Source organism: Crinia signifera, chromosome 7 (genome assembly GCF_055691185.1).
Source record: "Crinia signifera chromosome 7, ASM5569118v1, whole genome shotgun sequence".
Taxonomy (NCBI): domain Eukaryota; kingdom Metazoa; phylum Chordata; class Amphibia; order Anura; family Myobatrachidae; genus Crinia; species Crinia signifera.
Genome location: NC_139223.1, coordinates 136820761 through 136835109, shown reverse-complemented (window position 1 = coordinate 136835109; position 14349 = coordinate 136820761). Strand labels below are relative to the sequence as shown.

General features: G+C 41.0%; 1 protein-coding gene across 4 annotated transcripts in view; it reads right to left on the bottom strand.

The window, feature by feature from the left end:
* Nucleotides 1-10610, bottom strand: part of LRP1B (LDL receptor related protein 1B) — a 1445580-nt gene extending 1434970 nt beyond the window's left edge. The window contains exon 1 of one of the 4 annotated variants that reach the window (XM_083153866.1): nt 10125-10610. In XM_083153866.1, the coding sequence (XP_083009992.1) occupies nt 10125-10206 (82 nt within the window). In that variant the 5' untranslated portion in view covers nt 10207-10610. The remainder of the gene's footprint in view (nt 1-10124) is intronic. The other 3 variants (XM_083153869.1, XM_083153867.1, XM_083153870.1) reach the window with 3 other exon arrangements.
* Nucleotides 10611-14349: the final 3739 nt, after the last annotated feature.

The following is a 14349-nucleotide window of genomic DNA, read 5'->3' as shown; positions in this document are numbered from 1 at the left end:
GCCACCACTAACTGAGACATTGATCTTAACTTACAATATTATTATAATAGACATATATTATCAAGATTCAATAAGATCATTCATTAACGTTTTCTAAAATATACTTTGTATTGCAAAATACAGTATATACCTCCATATCATAGGAACATCTGAGACATAGTCTGACTACTAGATTTCTCAAACAGATTTCATTTGATTAATTGCCCAAATCTTACATTTATGGACACTCTTGAGCCTATTTCTATCTATATTGTTCCCCTGGCAGAAGTTCCCTTTTGCAACACATCCCATAAGACTTAATTAAAAAACAGTTATTTACTATAGCCTATGGAATAAGATTCTCTAGTCTAGTTTCACCAGTTACAGAATATCTTGTGGTACTGTTCAGCTTCTTCTAATGTTATTCATCACTAGCACCATCTACTAATGATTTACAGTCATTGGATCAGATAACATCAAACTATTCACCAGTTTGCAGTCCATGAATGGTGCTGAACAGACAGGGACTATTTAGCAAATGTTTATGTTTGGTTACTAGAGGGCTGGCTATTGCATAGACCAGGGGTGGCCAACCCTGTCCCCAAGATCTACCAAAAATTCATGTTTTTCAGGCAACCTATGGATCTATAGTAGGAATGAATGCAGCATGTTTGAAAATGCGACAGTTAGTAATGACTACAGCTGTGCACCAGCTAGGTGATCTGGAAAATGTGGACCGTTGGTACATCGCGAGGACCGGATTGGCCAGCCCTGGCATAGACCAATTCATCACAAGGGTTGCATTAATTATCATTTCAAGTTTGCTGTCATTTCTGCTTTTGGCTGTCACTTAATCAATCAGAAAAGTTTATCTTTACAACAGTTCTTGAAACTTACTGCAATTCAACATGCCCTCAAAACATGTAGGCACATCACTGCTGTGCTAGGTTGCAGAGGACTGTGGTCAGATAGCCACTGCCCAGACACTGTGAAATCCCAGGCTAAATGTTGCGGCAACAAACTTTTTATTTTTGTCCGGGGCCGGGCCCTTTGGTCCTGCCAATATCTGAAACAACCCCTTTATTAATAATACTTCAGTATCGCCAGTCAGAAAGTAAATGTTATCCGTGCATCAAAAACTTATTCTAAGATACAACTAATAACTTAATGAGCATTAATTTGTATTAATATTACGTGAGTGTTTGTTGCGAGCATGTTGAGCAATTAGCAACCCCTGTGTAATTTGCAGAAAGTACAATAAAAGCTAAGTGTTACACAACATGTTCTTTTGTTACATTTGAAAGTGATCCTGCTGTTGAAGTCTTTGCAAGCCTTTATTCTAAGTACAGTAATTCAGTGCTCGTTCCTCGTACAGGCAGATGGTCTATTTAAGGTCAGATATAGCAAATATGTTAATTTGTAGAATAAACGACCTATGCATTGTGTTAGCAGGACTGCTAGCAAATTATATGTTGTTCGTATATTTGTTTTAATTGTGTAGGTCTGTTTTTGTTATGATAACTGTAGGTTTATGCAAATCAACTTTCATTATCATACACATTTAGATAAAAAGAACTAAAACTAACTGGAAGGAAGCTCAATAAGAGTATAGGATCCGGGAATGTTCTTAAAAAATATGTTCTACACTTTTACACCATAATAGTATATTAAAACAAAGACTTAATTTAGTATATTCTTATGTCTTTAGTATGTTCTGTGCATCCTGATAGTTACAAGAAGGATGCGGGCCACACCCGGGTGTCACCAAAATGCTGGCTTTTGCTCAGTGACAGAAGCCAGGTGCTGTTCCGTAAAATTATTTGCAGCACTCAGTTCCTGTCATGGTGTAGGAGTCAGCACAATAGTCACTATATACTGTCAACGTCTTCAGGGATCCCTGGAGTGACAGAAAATTGGAAAACTTCCTTTTGACCAGTATGCACCTTTGGTGCACTTGTTACTTCCTTCTGCTGCTTCAATGGGTGTTACAGAGGCTATTGTTTTATTATTTATCATTTATTCCCTTCAGAAAGCTCAGCTTTTATCAAGCAAAGCCTTGGTTCAGTCAGAAACATGCAAAATATTACTGAATTATTATTATTACATTATATTTATAAGGCGCCAAAAGTGGTTCTCAGTCATGTACACAGGGCACACATTAGAACTCTACAAGGTGCACAGAACATACCATTACAGTAACTGAAAATCTAAAAGAGAGCACTGGTAGCAATTAGCAACACAATGCTCGGTACACAATACTGCTGAGATGTAGCTAATGAGTTGTCCTATGTTTTTCTATGTGAATTTAATAAGCACTTTAAGAAATGGCATGACAGGAATGCGATTTAAGTGACTATACTTAATGAAGTGAGCTTCACCCAGCGGGGGCCTGGCAGTCGGATCGCCAACCCCCGTCAGCCGCCGGAAGTGGACGCTTGCACGTACCCTTCCAATGGAGCTCCCCGCCACTTTGCAATGTTCGCCCCCACCTCCCCATGACTCTGCCCATCTCCCTGAAGCAGAGACAGGCAGGGTTCGTGTCGCCCGCTGCCTGGAAACTGGGACCTGCGTGCGTGTCGGATGCACCATCTCGCCAGCGGGGGCATTCTGGCTGAGAAGCCCTCCATCTGTAGCCTCCATTTTTTGTGTTCGTTAGCAATATTTTGAAGGGCCTTCATGCTGTGGGGAGAGGTGTTACAGAAACACCTCTCCCCACAGTGGTTGTTCATAGTAGTGCACTAGTTAATTTTATGCCATATATTAATGCCCTAGATCACATTATACCACACAGTTCCCCCAGCTCATATTACACCACATTGCATTGCTGCCAGTACACAACATGCCTCAAATAATATTGAGCCACACTGTAATGCTTCCAGTTCAAATTATGCCACATTTCCGTGTTCCTGCTTTGTATTTTTCCACAGTATAGTGTCCTCTAGTTCATATTATTCCACATTAGAGTGGAGTTATTAGATGCTGTACAGTACAGTAAGTTACCACCACACATGCACACACCTTACCAGTGTAACATCCAATACACACAGCACTGATTAAAACAATGGAATGTCACTCTATCAGGCCTCCATATCCTATATAAATGCCTGGTAAGAGACTGTACCTCATTGACCTCTTATCTTATTCCACCTTATTTGCTGATGGTAATGCTTCATTGCTGTATCATTGTTAGCAATTGAGTTTTACATGGCAGCCCCAAGACTGCAGGGTAAAATGGGTGAGAATATGTAATCTTTCATTGAGTTTAAAAGGCAGAGGAGGAGGGGGCACAAAATATTACAATCAGAGGAGATCATTTTCATTTTAACACACTGTGTCTGTGACACGCCTATCAGCTATGCCAATCAGCTTGACTCAGAAAGAGAGCCAGAGATCACAACCTATAGGAGTGCTAACTTGAACCTTTTCAGGCAGAGCAATGGGCTTGACTGAATTGCTTAGCAGGCATTTCTGGGAAGCTGGTAGGCAACTATTTGACCAAGATCCTGGCCTCCTAAGCCTCTGGAGTCCAGAGCAATGTCTCCCCCAGCACCTGCTATAGTTGTGCACACAGTGGCAGATCCAGAGGGTGGGGGCATCAAGGTAATCTATCCCTGGAACACAACCACCTTCTCTTCTAGACAGCTGCGACCAACCCCTGGCTCAAGCCAACTGAAAGTCCATGACTATACTCATAATAAAAGGCTGGATAAACAGGTTCAACCAAATATGTTACAGTGTACAGTAACAGACCTATTTTGATGTTCTGAGTGTACACCTCATGGTTGGAAGTGTACCTGCCTAATTGCACTCTCGCCTTGGCCATTTGTTTTGTTTTCTCATGCGGCAAGAGATCTATGTTAGACCTACTTTAATGCTATATTTCTGTTATTCATCTGTGCAGGCTATGAGCAAACACAGGTCTTGGGCACATAAATGATTGCAATCCATCTAGTCTTACATACGTTGTGTGGACAGGTATCTGGAGAAAACACGAAAGCTCAGACTGAACAGTCTCCAATTTCCTGCAAGTATTTTATTTACACAAATACAAAAAGTTAAATAAAATGGAGCTAAAACGCCTAAATCTCAGTAAGAACTGTTTATGCACATATTGCTAGCAAAAAATTGATGTATCAAGCAATGAAAACAGTGGAGAAGTTGCCCATAGCAACCAATCAGCTTATACTTTTTCATGCTGCATCACAGCTGTTTGGTTGCTATAGGCAAGGTCTCCACTTTTTTCACTACTTGATAGATAAACCCATTCATTTTTAACTTAACCATGTAAGTATACAGCAGTGAGCATATTGGGGCAGATTCAAACTTGTAGCGGGCCAAATTCGGCTCCTTCACCGCTGTTCGGGTTTTGCGCATGCACACACTGTATACACGCATGTGCAAACCTCGTAAGTGGGGTTGGACGGGCACGGACATGGGGCTGGAGCAGGGGAACACCTAGGGTTTTATGGGCGTGCCAAAGAAAAGCTGGGCGTTCCCCTGGGAGTGCAGGCGTGCCAATTCCTGCTCGGGTATGGGGGGGGGCGGGGTCACACCTGATGTCAGTGCCCGCCCCCTTTTCCGTGGATAGCGGCTTTAATAAAAGTCAGTTCAGACTAACTTTATTAAGCAACCATCAAATTATTTCTCCTGCTAGTGTCCGCATGCGAGGGGATGTGCGAGTGAACACATCACCTCGCATGCTAGAGAAGGTATTTGGGCATCGGGTGGGGTGGCCATTGGCCAAGGCAGCATTAAGGTGCTCCTTCGGCAGTAAATATACGCTGCCTAGCGATCCAACCTGAGTCAGGCCCATTATACCCCTTAACAAAGTGTTTGCATCCTTTAAGACATATTGCCTAACATCTTAGAATTATTTATTTATTTACAGAATCCAATAATACAGTATATCAAGCCTGTTATGGGAATCACTGTTGCACATTTCAGTTTTCAATCATTCTGTTAAAGTTTGCCAAAAACAATTATTCAATAAACCTGAAATTATATATTTTTTTAAATAATGTTTTAAAGACCGTTGTAGAAACTCCATACAGTGAGCATATAGGGAAAAGCTGCATAGTGCACACTGCCCACCACACACAAATCCATGCAACTCTTTCTCACTTGGCAATCAAAGTCTCCGGAGTGGACTGGGAAACATTGCGTTCTAGGAAAAGTTCTGCTGAGTACTGACCATTTCATTTTTAATGTCCCTTCATTTGAATTTATGGTTGGTTTAAATCACTAAACCCAAAAATGTCTGCGCCATGGTTGGGTATGCCAACAATATATTCAACATAAAGCTAAAATAAAAATCTTACAGATTCACTGCTTAGTATGTTTACAATGACCTATAGACATGGCAGTAAATCACAACCGAGCCAGTTTCCCAGTCTAACCTTGGTGCAATTCCAGTGTCAACACTGGCCCTTAGCCAAATCAGAAAGTGGCCTATTTTACAAATGAAACGCTGCTCCTGGGAGACATTTAGTAATGCACCAACACTAAATAGCAAAAGCATAATGTGTACAATATGATTAATTGGAGATGGATCTTTAAAAGTGAAATTTCTCAATGTCCAGCTATTGAAAAATGTCATAATTTTACAAAGGGCTTACTATTAATATATGGTGCAGGGTCATGTAAATAGAAAAAGTGACATTTACAGTAGGAATTTTAATAAATATGCAACAAGCAGAGACTTTTTATTTAATGTGCCTTTGCGTTAATAAATATCCCCACTGTGTTCAGTAACATATCTTACTAAGCTTTTATTATTTCATCATTATTGATTAAAAAGTTCCTCTTTTCTGCCTGGGGTGATGCTCTCTGCTGTGGTGCTTATAGCACAGTCCTCGTCTGCATATCAGTGCTTATATACAGACCAGACCTGTGCTAGAAGCACCCCAGCAGAGAGCGACAACCCCAGGCAGGGAACAGGAACTGTACGGGTTTTAAAATATACAGGGTGCTAGAATGAACACTAATTTTATATTTTACTGGTGACATTAAAACTCAAATTAGAATGAACAACAAAAATGCTATTTATTAAAGTAGTGGTAGTAGATTCCTATTGCCAACCTACTGTACAGTGGAGAAATCTGGACAAACTTTAAATAAAATAGACATGCTTAGGTTAAAGACACCCCTGCTCATAGAAAACCCCTATTATAAATGACATTGACACACTGCATGGACCAGCAACTCTGTATTATTTACCATCATTCTCGGTTACTGTGAAAGCAACGCTACATCTTCTCTGTGCAGTAGGAAAGGTTTATACAATGCAAGCTATCTCCTAGCAAGCAGAAAGATCAAACACCTCCCTGGTCTCTATGACAGTACTTCCAGCACACTGGATGCAGAAATCGTACAGCAGATTTTAGGAAACACTAACAGATACTACAGCACAGATAGGTAAAGTACATTCCCAGCATTTTCTACAACTATTGTACTCCTTTATTCTTTAATACATTTATTACTATATAATTAAAATAATGGGCTCTTGGAATCGTCACATTGCATAAACACAGGATATATATTCTCTACAGGGATCATTGAGGAAATAGACTATACAAAAGTATGAGAGGGAATAGCAGAAGTTCACATCTGTCTGACTAGGCAACTGAAATGACATCCTTATACCTTGCAAATTTATGTAAGCAATTGTAAACGTGTACTGTTTAAAACCTACAGTATTTAATAATGACCAGATCTACAAACATAGCCTATATAAAGTCATTCTTATCATTGTTCCTAACTCCCCCAGAGATTAATATACTGTAGTATAATTCTGATGTTTGAGACAGCTACCTTAGCAAACAGCCCCCTAGTGGTGGGAACTAAAACAGGATATAAGATAGGATTTACTGATATAACCAATTATATTAGTTAAATGGGTACATAAAAGAATGGAAAAACTTATTTGACCTAATTTTTCCCTTCTGACACATACATTGTTATTTATACTCCATAAACAGCGGAATATTTGGCAATACTGTAAATATCAATAAAGATATCAAGATACACAAGATCAAGATTCACAAAAAAGGTATGATTACCATATCACAATGTTTATATATATATATATATATATATATATATATATATATATATGTTGCATTTGTAATAACATCAACAGATATTAAATAATAAAATTATTCTGGTTATCACTGGTAAATTATATAACTGCTGAAATGAAAAAAACATCACAAATCACTCTTTACATTCCAAAAATTTATAGGGAATTCTTTAACACCAAGACACACAGGACAAAGATACGAAATGCCAATAAATTAATTTATTTTTATCTTCAGTAAAAACATTTTAAAATACTGTAAATAAAACTGAACACTGAATTTACACATAGAGATGGGTCATTAATTACACACATGGCTCATTTTTCAATAGATTAATAAGGGTTAAATACAAATATTAAGAGGTTATTTGTCAATGTAGGGAGAAAGATAAAATTGTGAAATATATACCAGTCAATCAGCTTCTTCCTTACAATTCACATGCTGTATTTGAAAAATGACAGCTACAAGCTGATTGGTTGATATTTTATCTCTCGCAATAATCTATTTTTGCAAGCATTGGTAAGATCATGTACCTTGAATGTTTTAGTCACTGCCGATTTCCCTAAACTGTATGTTCCAACTTATTCTCTTGTCAGGTCTATGGAATCAATATTATTATTATACAAATGTATACAATGGGGACTGTATTCTACTAGTAGCTCTTGGACAGATGGTTGGTCCATACATATCCTACTGTATGTGTATTTTAAGTGAGCATTTCATGGTGTGACCTCTGCTCACATTTACAGACCCATCTAGACTCTCATCAAAGTATAAGACCAGTGTCAGTACATAGCTTCATTCTTTCTGTATCTGGGCTGAATGTTGAGGTATTGAGATGTCTGAGGCATCTGAATACACTTTCATTGACATTCTGTTCACAAACTAATTGCAATGCAAAGATCACAACCCCTGAATGAAAACGCCAACTCTGAAGAGCATATTTTTCAAAGTGCCATATGACTCCAAAGGGCTCATTAATCTTGGGCCAACCGCCGTTCTAGATGTAAAATAGACTCATTCTGGTTTACCTTTCAGTGATATTAATTTATGTAGAAGAACCACACCTGTGCTCATCCACTTTTAGCTACAGCAAGCAATGCTTACGCCTTTCTGTCTAAAATGGCACAGAGTAGGCTTAATTAGCTGATAAATGACTCAGAAAACTTTCTGCAAACATGCATAAATGTGGAAGATACATTACAATCATTTATATGCCTTCAAGCTGTTGCTGAGATTACATTTATAGACTTTATTATTTAGACTACTGACAACAAAATATGAACTAATTTGACCAACTGTACAAAAGAAACTCAGGAAGAACATTTGTACGAATCACCTTGGTAACACATCTCATCTTGCTTCTACAAATGCTCCACTATACTTGGACCAAGAATGTGCTCGGACCCTTAGTGGCAAACATATAATAATGTCTCTACAAGAGCCAACGTGCCATATGGTACAAGCTGAATAGAGCTTAGGTCTGGCGGAGTCTATAGAGACTCATAATGAGAAAAAGGACAGTCCAAGATAATAATGAGGATTCTGTCTAAATATCCTCTGAAATGAAGACAAATACCAACTGAATGGGCCATGGAAGGCTATGCAGGGTTCCACCAATCTAAGCTTACATAGGGCTGCCCTTCATTATACAGCAGATTGACAGTTGTTCACTTCTTGCTGTAGTTTAACTATAAGCCCCCTATAAATGTCAAGGCAGTGGCTGATTATTGTAATGGATCAAATGAAATGATGCACTCTACATGTGAGCCCATGGGGTCATTAACAATCGTCTTTGGCAGCAATATTTATACAGGTCTAAATCCCCTCTCCATTGATCAATTGTCTGCATTTAATTGGTTAAATATCCATACTATATATAAAGCTGGTTGTAATACACCCAGGTAAACTACCGATAAGGCTTATTTCAGGAAATCTCTTTAGCAAACTGCACGTTAAATATTCTTTTTGGCTCCCAGATTTCTTACATTTCCTGAATTTATATATACAGTACCGTAACTGAGCCTCTACTGTCATATCATATTCCCATATTGTTAAACATAAGGTGTAGCATATGCCATTCATGAGCATGTTAGACATGCATTTATATTTTATTTATTCCTCTTTTTTTTTTATTCTTCATGGTTAAAATATGCCCGGAGTCAAACTTGTAACACAAATCTAAAAAAAAACCCCAAAACAGTGTTTAATTCTCCCCAACAGATACAGTAGAACCATTTTCCCTATGTATCACTATTTATCACAATTTAGCACAACTTCAACCTGCAATCAATATAGAAATACAGGAAATGTCTCATTATTGACTGACCCATGTTCCAATTTTCCTTAAACCCTCTGCAGTTCTCCTATCACTGGTAACAAAACTTCCAGCCTGACACAGTTATTAGAGAAACACAGCTGTCTGCTGCCAGCGTGTTCACAGCTATTGATTGTTATTGGGTTTCTTAAGAGATCCATAGTTGAAATCACAGCCTAAAAGGTATTCTTTCATCCCACACAATTACTGCACCCAGAGTGTGTGAGATTTCACCACGACACAAGTTTATGACCTATTGTGTGTGCAGAATCACATCCTAACTACAATGCATTTGCCAGTAATCTGCTGTTCCAAAAAAAAACCTTCTCCTATGCACTTGCTACCATCTACATGCGAAACCCTAGGATAGCACAATGGTAAGCAGCATTCTCAGCACAGGTATACAAGACAGATACAGTCATTCTGCTTCTGATTGAAATTCATGTTATTATTTTTTTTTTTCCAACGTTCCATGTAGAAACAACTGCCTGCAAACATTAGCATTTCATTTCCAAAACATCCATATTTAATACAGGCTGAAATACATGCCAGGCTTTCTGCAGCAGCACATCACATTGACTATAGCCTGCATAAATACTGTACTTTTCCTATTCAGCCCTCAATGCCTGGCATAGAACCTCAGCACACACAATACCCAGTCATTTTTCTTGCAAAGAAGAAAAAGCAGATTTATCCTTAAGCTCCTTGGAGGTTAAGTTTGCAACTCGTGTCAAGAAATGAAGACTCCTTACCTGCATCAATCCCCAAAGTCAGCACCTTAGTGATAGGCAATAATCCTGAAAGAGTCACTAAGGCTAGCAGGAACTCAGACATGGTTGCAGTGTGAAGCTGGTGGCTGCTGCCTGGCTGCACACTCACTAAGTCAGCAGCCAGCCTGGAGTCTGGAGTAATTTACAAATGTCAATGGGAATTCTTCAGCTAAATGAGCCAGCCTGCCTTCCCCTGCTTCCAGCAGGACTTGTAGGTGTGTATGTGTGTAAGCTGCTTGTGTGTCTTGACTTCTCAATGCAGAGTACGTCTGATCTTACATCACACAAGAGGGGCAGTGAGAGATGCCAGCAGACAGGGATCCACTGATTCATTACCCAAACCTACCGAAGACACCCCTTCCATCCCCATCCATCACGTCTATTACTTACTCAGGACCATTTGGAACAACAGGGGGGGAAGGAATTTGCAAACTGTAACGCTGCAGATAACAATTATTTCATGTTTTAAAGCACTTCCCCTCCTCTGTGTCATTTCCCATTCATTCCCACCGCATAAAGCTGTTATCTATCCAGCCATTTAATAATTGCACTGAATAAATCCTGTTTGGAGTGCAGTCATTTGGAGGGGGGGTTGTAGCAAATTAAGAAAGCAGAACATTTGCAATTAGTCACATTAGTTGGAGGGGGGGGGGGGGGGGGATTAAATTCTGCTTGGACATTGTAACATAGAGGGACATTGTAGATGATTTAGCATAAGTATTAAATCAGCATGATCTACGAGAGTGACACACAAACTCTCCTTATGTGTAGTGAATAGTGACCCTCTATCAGTATGTATAAAGGAAGAGCACCTGACATAACAGGACACCGCTATTATCTCTTATGGCAGGTGGACCATTAACCCCTTAGTGGCCGGGATAATGTCCAGTAGGGTGGCCAATACACTTTCATGCATGTTTTATTGTTAGATTGGCCAGCTTAATGATTACATTTTTCATTAAGCTGTGTTTTGGGCTTCTGTGGTTTTAATTAGGCGTTTAATGAGATTTGTGGAGTCTAATATTAAGCCTGTGAATGCAAATCTCTCAAAAGTAGGATATATCATTGCGGTTGTCAGGTGTGATATCCCCGGGGGGATGTAACGGGGAACATTTAGGACTTTTACATAGGCAACCACCAGTCCTCTGAACATTTCAGATGCATTAATTGATGCCTGATGTTAAAAAAAAAAACTAAAAAATAAAAAGAAACTACATGTTTACCACTTGATCTAAAGAAGCAGTTATGAGATTATTAAATAGTTAAATGGGGATGCATTAATGAAAGGAACATAGTTCAGGGTTACTTTAAGCGCTAGTTATCTACAGCAGTCATTTTAACACTGTCCTTTCCAAAATTACTTGGAAATTCTCCGTACAAGGGAATGTATGTGCTGGACATAATATAAACTCAGACATACTGTAGTAACCCTGTTACGTACAGTATATAGCGCACACATATTCCACAGCGCTTTACAGAGAATATTTGAACATTAACATCAGTCCCTGCCCCAGTGGAGCTTACAATCTATATTCCCTACCACATGCACAGGCACACACAGATGTTCTAGGGTTAATTTGTTGAGAGCTAATTAACCTACCAGCATATTTTGGGATTGTGGGAGGAAACCGGAGTACACAGAGGAAACCCACGCAAGTACATGGAGAACATACAAACTCCGCACAGTTGGCCATGGTGTAAAGTGACCAACCGTCCCGGTTTAGCCGGGACTGTCCTGATTTAGACCTCCTAAATCCCGCGTCACGGCCAAACCCATCCCGGGACGCAGAAAGTCCCGTTTTAATTAAATTGTTGGTGTTGCCTGGTGACGTGCCGGGCAGCTCACTGCTCTATCCGGCCGCACAGCATTAGACTTGGGGTGTGGGAGGGGAAGCTGTTACGCGGTGTGCGTCACCGCCTCCCCATCATTGGTTAGTTCGGCCGCCGCGTTACCGCGTCCCCTCCCACTCTCCCAGTAATGCTGTGCAGCCAGCCAGGGGCAGTTGCGGTCAGGCAGCATTACTGTGAGCGTGGCGCCGGCGCTGCGTTAATGACCTGCTGCTGCCTGTGCTGGTGAGCCCCTGGCTTGACTGAAGGAGAAAGGTGAAGGCGGTGACCCAACGGCTGCTGGAGGCTGGAGCCTGGGAGTCGACTCTGCGACTCTCTGAGATGGTCGTCAGTCTGCTCTGCGTCTGCGACGGTGTGCTGCTGAGTGTGATATGCGGCCGGGTGAGTCACTCTGTGAGGGGGAGGGGGGGAGGGAGTGGGGGTGTCGAGCCTGTCCCGGGTTGGCCCTATGGAAAGTTGGTCACCCTACCATGGTGGGAATCAAACCCATGACCTCAGTGCTGTGAGGCAGTAATGCTAACCATTACACCATCTGTACTGCATCGGTAATGCTAACTATTACACCTTCTGTACTGCATCGGTTCCTGTGTTGATGCACATAGTGTGCTCCTAGGCTGTGGAGGTTTAGGAGCATCACTGATTTACAAAATAGGGGGTGTCATCCTTGTTTTTTTAGGTGCGTAAGTTCCGATGCAGATTTCCTGGAACCTGCAGCATAAATTCCACCGCCACCCTGAGTGCCCCGGAAGCAACAGGAGGCACCGACCACCACTAATTTAACCAATCTATCCACAAATCTTCATGAGGGAGAAACTGGTGTGAAAGTGGGTGCAGTGAACTTGAGAGAGGAACTGGTGTTGGGGAGGGATTGTTGGGATGCTGTGAATTGGGAGGGGGGTAGGAGCATTGAGGAGAGCATTGCTGTTTCTAGACAATATTGCTCCCATTGCAGAATGTGGCCACCTCCCTCCCATGGACCAGGGCAGGGGGGATGCACATGCCTGTGGTTGATATGGAAAGTGACTTTCAGTGGGTGACAGGGAGGGGATGCTAGGCACTTGGTGACAGGGAGACAGACAGGCAGTGGGTGACAGGGAGAGTGACTGGTAGTGGGTGACAGGGAGAGAGTGCCATATCTGTCAGTGTTATGCAGACTTCTACATTATGACAAAAAAAAGGGGAGGGAAAGGAACAGTTAAAAAAAAAATTATACATATATATATATTTTTTAATACAAAAATAAATAGTCTGTCATCATCATCATCATCATCACTGGTGGATTCTTCTGGCCAGAGATCTAGGCCCAATACACCAGTGGCTAGGGAGAGCAGAAGATAATTTCCCCCCAGCACTAAAGGCACTCCCGCTGACCCCAGTCCAGTGTGTAACAAGGGGCTTGGGCCCGAGTGCTTACCCCTTGGATCCGTCACTGCTCACCGCTATCTGGTGATGTAGATGAGTCAGTGTTGTGCCATTTACAGTACTTAGTGTGTGCTTAACTTCCTTTGTGTCCCCTATATTGTACTCCTCTATATACAGAGACTGTGGCAGACCAGGTGGCATTTTAAATGTGACTAGGCAATCACCTGGTTGCAGTACCTGTTATTCTACCGTGACAGAAGCCAGGTGCTGCATGTAATGTTACAGTGCACCACCCAGCTTCTGTCACTAAGCAGCAAATTGCTGTCTTCCCTCAGTGGGTGACACCGGGGTGCGGTCCCCCGTATCCACCTAGCGACGCCACTAATTAGCATACAGTTTATTATATCATCACAAACTATTGGCTTTGTTAAGGCAGTTCCTCCTCTGACCTGGTCTCTTCACCCAAAGAAGATGTATCAAATCTTTGAAAGTGATTAGTAATCAAAAGACTTTGCTAGATAAGTGACACAAACTAATTGGACTTTAATTGGACTGTCAACATTTTACTGCAGTTTCTGCATCCTAACTTAGAACTCTCTAACCGGATCGGACTCTCTTTAATCATAGAAACATCTGATGATTTAGCAGAGGGACATGAAGAGGTGTCCTCAGAGGTAATTACAGAATATGGGGAAACCCCACTGATCTTATTAAATACGTCAGAAGTTTCTATACTGTAACTAAAGGGGCCTATACACCTGAAGGGCGATTGTCTGGCCTAACCGACCTGACGGAAGCCTCGATCTGCTCACTGGATTCATTGGTGCATAAGGGAAATGCAACATTTTTAAAAGTCCCGTTTCCATGATCTCCCCCGGAATTGGAGAATCAGGTCGTATCTACCGTTTAAATATCTCCAATACCCTTAAGTGACCATCAGGGGATTGGGTGATTGCCCCAAATATATCGCTGGTGTATGGGCACCTTTAGTTGGAGG